Below are 5,149 nucleotides of genomic sequence, written 5' to 3'. Positions count from 1 at the left end.
TATTTTTACATGATCCTGCGTGGATTCCCTTTTGTGGTTTACTCACTGTGTTGCTGCACTAGCGTGTTGCACATATGCTTTGCACATTGCCTCTTTAAACTAGGTTGACTGCGCTGCGCCAAGCTACCAGAGGGTGAGCGCAGGTTATCTCAGGTGTGTATGTGGCTTACCCTGACTAGAGTGGTGGATTCTGACTGGCTTAGGTGCCTACCCTAGCCAACCGGAAACCCCAAATCCAACAGTGGTTCTTGTGAATACCTTGATTTCCCAGCATGCTCCTGCTGCAGAACTAAGTCACCGCACTTTGTGTAGGAGGACTAGCGAACATTTATGTCTCAAAGGGAAGTGTGACTCTTTTTCTTAGAACATACATTTTTTCCCTGAATTGTAACTGTTCACTTCTCCATATTATAACAATGCAGCTTTTTTAAGAAATATTTTCTTCATGTAATTTTCAATGTTTTTTATATTTTGCAGAACAACAACCACATCTAGAGAGTATGAATGGGAAAGAAAGCCATAAAGGTTCTGGAGGCAAGATGAATTTTACTCAAAATATCTACTTAAAAAAACGTCGCAGAATGCACATGAGGGAGAGACGCTTTGCTTGTAATGTGTGTGACAAAGGATTTATCAATGAGACACTTCTTGTGAGGCACAAAAAAGGACACACCAGCCTCAGGCCATATCCCTGCGAATCGTGTAAAAAGTGTTTCACTCAAAAGGCAACTTTTTTACAGCATCAAAGTACACACACTGGAGAGCGGACTTATCACTGCACAGTGTGTTCCAAGTGCTTTGCTCATAAGAAAAGCCTTGTACGGCATCAAAGTGTACACACAGGAGAGAGGCCTTATCACTGTACTGTATGTGCCAAGAGCTTCACTCAAAAGAAAATTCTTCTTCAGCATCAATGCATACACATAGGAGAAAAGCCTTTTTGCTGCACCATGTGTGAGAAGAGCTTCAATCAAAAGGCGTATCTACTAAAGCACAAACTAATACACACCGGAGAGAGACCTTATCCCTGCACTGTGTGTTCAAAGCACTTTTCTCAGAAGGCAACCCTTGTACGGCATCAAAGCGTACACACAGGAGAGAGACTTCATCATTGCACTGTGTGTTCCAAAACCTTTTCACAGAAGGCAACCCTTGTACTGCATCAAAGAACTCACACACGAGAGCAGCCTTATCACTGCACTCTGTGTTCCAAGCGCTTTGTTGATAAGAAAGGCCTTGTACGGCATCTAAGTTTACACACAGGAAAGAAGCTTTATCATTGCACTGTGTGTTCAAAGCGCTTTTCTCGTAAGTCAACCCTTGTACAGCATCAAAGTGTACACACAGGAGAGAGACTTCATCATTGCACTGTGTGTTCAAAGCGCTTTTCGCGTAAGGCAACCCTTGTACGGCATCAAAGTGTACACACTGGAGAGAGACTTTATCATTGCACTGTGTGTTCAAAGCGCTTTTCTCGTAAGGCAGCCCTTGTACGGCATCAAAGAAAATACACAGGAGAGAGACCTCATCACTGCACTGTGGTTGTTGTGCCTTTCACTTCTGTTGTGCGAAAACGCCGCCCGCCCGTCTACCGTCACCCGCAGCAGTAGCCCTGCCCCCACGCCCATACCTACGCCATTCGTCAAGTGTCCGGCAAGTGCCAGCACCAGTCGATTGCCGCGCCAACGCTGACGAGGAGGAAAGTGAGAAGGAGAGAAGGAAACGTGTGGAGCCGTCTGGCAGCGGCTGTAAAGCGCCGAATGCGACAGCCCCATCGTGAGTTGGAGTGGCAGGGGCACAGGGCATGGTCGCGGGAGTGGCTATTTCGGCATGCACAACAGAGATAAGTGTCGAGGCTGGGAGGGTCTGAGAAAGCCTCAAAGAGATTGGGGGATTGACCATCTTGGACCATTGTTTAAACGGTAGCCAATCACCCGAAAACCCTCATAAGTGTAAAAGTCTAATTCAGCGTCTGCGGAGCTGGTAACCCCAGAGTAAGCCTCAAAGAGATTGGGAGGTTGACCGTCTGGGTCAATTGTTAAAATGGTAGCTGATCGCCCTAATCCCTTATAAGTGTAAAAATCTAATTCAGCTTCTGTGGAGCCGGTAACCCCTGAGTAAAACGCCAGTGATGGCCCCCAAGAAAGCCAAAAACACCCCGGAACATAATTTGAGGCCATGATTAAACCCAGCAAAACCGGGTATATTGGAAGTGAGTGGAGGGAGCCCAGAGCTGACCCCTGTGAAAGGAAGGAAGAAAGGAGCAAAAAGAAACACGGGTGCTAATAAAAACCAGGGTAGCTCTGCCTCAAAGACAATAAAAGAATTTGTGGGGAAATACTTCAAAAAAGTCTTCTCACCTGTAAAAGATCAAGACATTGAGATAATTGAGTCAGCGCCGCAAAATGTGAGTCTCGGTAGGGAAGAGAACGGGTACATCTCCCTACCTTTGGAAGTACATACAACTGGATCCCTAATCCTAGCCAATCAGTCTCTGCAGCATTCACTGGACCACATGGGACCAGCGTCACCACGGTTGTCATCTTCATCACAAGGTCTTTTTTCCTATGACCCGGAGTTAGGACCCCAAGATAGTCCAATCTCAAAGGAGGACACAGGGAGAGAAGATGAAAGTACATTGAGCAGTAAGTGAAATCAGAGAAGAAGTGAAAAGAAAAGTCTGCCTGAAATGCGGAACACCAGTCTAGAACAAAGCGCGGAACAGAACTTAACCCCTGAGACAAACCTGGAACTCTCGGCAATGCCCACATCATCGATGTTGGATTTAATGCTAATACTACAAAGAACCCTACAAGGACTTTTAGAAGTGACATAGGCAAATAAGGATATCTTAAAAGCTCAAAAAATGTATCTAGCTAAAATAGAGGGGGAGTTGCAGGGGATTAGATGCCACATGCTATCTATGGTAAGACAAGTCCCAGTCCCGACCCTCAGCCCCGGGTAGAGATACAGGTGGAAATTGCTGAACCACCCAAAGAAAGCCATGAGGTGTATATCTCAAAGTAGCCAATGAGGGTAATAAGAAGAGGAGAGATGACTAGACTTGGGCAAATAAAAAGAGCGAGGTGTGTAGAAAGGAACCCACAAAAGAAGGGGAGCGAGAATATAGTGAAAGGCCCAGGGGTGGAGAAGGTGATGGCTGAATGGGGGTATAAATCAAAGTCAGCCAACCCCACCATGAGTATAATAAAGAAGAAAACCTCAAATAAGCAAGAAAAAAATGCATACTTAGATAGCAACTCGGATCCACAGAAGAATCATGTTAAGAATAAAATCACAAGGACGGGCGCACGTGGAAAAAGAGATCGGGGATTATACGGACTTCAATTGGGGGGAGAGAACTGTGTCCTTGGCCACCAAGTGGGAGGCCCTTAAGGCTGTAGTACGCGGCGCCTGTATGGGGCTTACATATGGCGTCCAGAAGCAGCTCTTCCAAGATCTCCAGAGAGAGGAGGACACTCTCCTGCGGGCCCAACTGGTGGTGGACCCTAGCAGTCCCCAGAGGCAGTAGGAGCAGGCAGCTCGAGCCCGGTTGCACGATGTCCTTGATAGGCTTGACAAGTACACCTTGGGCCAATATAGGCAGCGCCTCCACAGGGAAGAGGATAAGTCGGGGAGGCTTCTGGCTTGGATTCTGAGGAGGGGGCAGACCCCCGAACGTATCATTGCCCTCCGGGACCGGAATTGTGAAGTGGTTTACTCAGAGCAAGCCCTCCTTGGTGTTCTCCAGTCCCATTTACTGCAAGTGTACGAGGCGGACCCGGATATTTCCGAGGCCTCTTATCTCCCCTATTTGCAGGGGTTGCCCATGCCGACCCTTTCGGACTCGGACCGGGAGGACCTGGACGCAGGCCTGTCATTGATTGAGGTACAAGGGGCTCTAGCCCTATTGCCCCGTGCAAAATCGCCGGGGAGCAATGGGTTCCCTCTGTAGTTCTATCATGAATTCCGGGATAATTTAGCTCCGCTCCTGTTACAAGTCTACCTTGAGACCTTTGAAAGAGGGGTTCTTATGCAGAGCATGGCTCAGGGAGAAATCTGTATGATACTTAAACCAGGGGGGGGGACAAGCATGACCCGTCCTCATATAGGCCAATTACTATGATAAACAAAGACGTAAAATTTCTGACTTAGCTGTTGGCCACCCGGCTAGCGCCCCACATGGAGCACTTGGTGCACCAAGACCAGTGCGGTTTTATCCCTGGACGGAACACAGCGATGAACTTAAGACGATTGAATCACATTCAGCATGAGGTGAACGGCAGGGACGAACAGACGGTGTTGGTCTCAATAGACTTGGCCAAGGTGTTTGACACGGTTGACTGGGGCTATCTGCAGGAGGTCCTTCGGAAGATGGGCTTCGGCCCAACTTCGCTCGCTGGGTCGAGATCTTATATTACTCCCCATGTGCCCGGGTGCGTCTGGGAGGTGCGAGATCGGAGGAGTGGCGGCTGGAGCGGGGAACGAGACAGGGGTGCCCCCTCTCGCCTCTACTTTTTGCCCTAGCTATAGAGCCGTTCACGGTCAGGGTTTACACTGAACTGCGACAATGGGGTATCAAGGTGGTCGAAATGTGCAATATCCTGTCGTTATATGCGGATGACGCACTGTTTTACCTGACCACCCCAAGGGGGGCGCTCCCGCGGTTGTTACATCTCCTAGATTGTTTTGGTGAGGCGTCAGGCTTGCGGCTTAATCGCAGTAAGTCCCTAATTTTCCCGCTCTCCGGCTTTGACACGGTACCTCTTGAGGACTTGCCAGAGCTTGGGTTGAGATGGGAATGAACCAGCTTCCGATACTTGGGCATCCACGTGGCCTTGACAGAGGAGCAGTCCCTCGCTCGTAATGCGGATAGGGTGCTTACATCTCTGCGCCAATTGGTAACATTCTGGAACACACTGCCACTGTCCCTAATGGGGCGACTGGCCATCGCTAAAATGGTGATGCTGCCAAGGACACTGTATATCCTCCAGAATACGTTGTGCCCTCTTCCACCGAGGGTTTTCCAAACCCTCAACACGCTGCTTACAACCCTGCTGTGGGCGGGACGGCGTAGCAGAGTGGCCCTTGGCACTGTCGTGCGCTCCTTTGAGGAAGGGGGATTGGAGGCCCACGCTTCGATCTCTCT

The 5,149-nt window shown here is 49.0% G+C and overlaps 1 protein-coding gene across 1 annotated transcript; it reads left to right on the top strand.

Annotated features, from left to right (window-relative positions):
* The first annotated feature begins 500 nt into the window (after positions 1 to 500).
* Positions 501 to 1,610, top strand: LOC147672015 (uncharacterized). Its single transcript, XM_086948053.1, has 2 exons — positions 501 to 977; positions 1,062 to 1,610. Exons 1-2 carry the CDS (start codon positions 501 to 503, stop codon positions 1,608 to 1,610), a joined length of 1,026 nt encoding a protein of 341 aa, XP_086804179.1.
* Positions 1,611 to 5,149: the final 3,539 nt, after the last annotated feature.

Source organism: Lissotriton vulgaris, unplaced genomic scaffold (genome assembly GCF_964263255.1).
Source record: "Lissotriton vulgaris unplaced genomic scaffold, aLisVul1.2 SCAFFOLD_7280, whole genome shotgun sequence".
NCBI classification, from domain to species: domain Eukaryota; kingdom Metazoa; phylum Chordata; class Amphibia; order Caudata; family Salamandridae; genus Lissotriton; species Lissotriton vulgaris.
The sequence above is the reverse complement of the archived record's forward strand: the minus strand, read 5'-3'. Positions and strand labels throughout refer to the sequence as shown.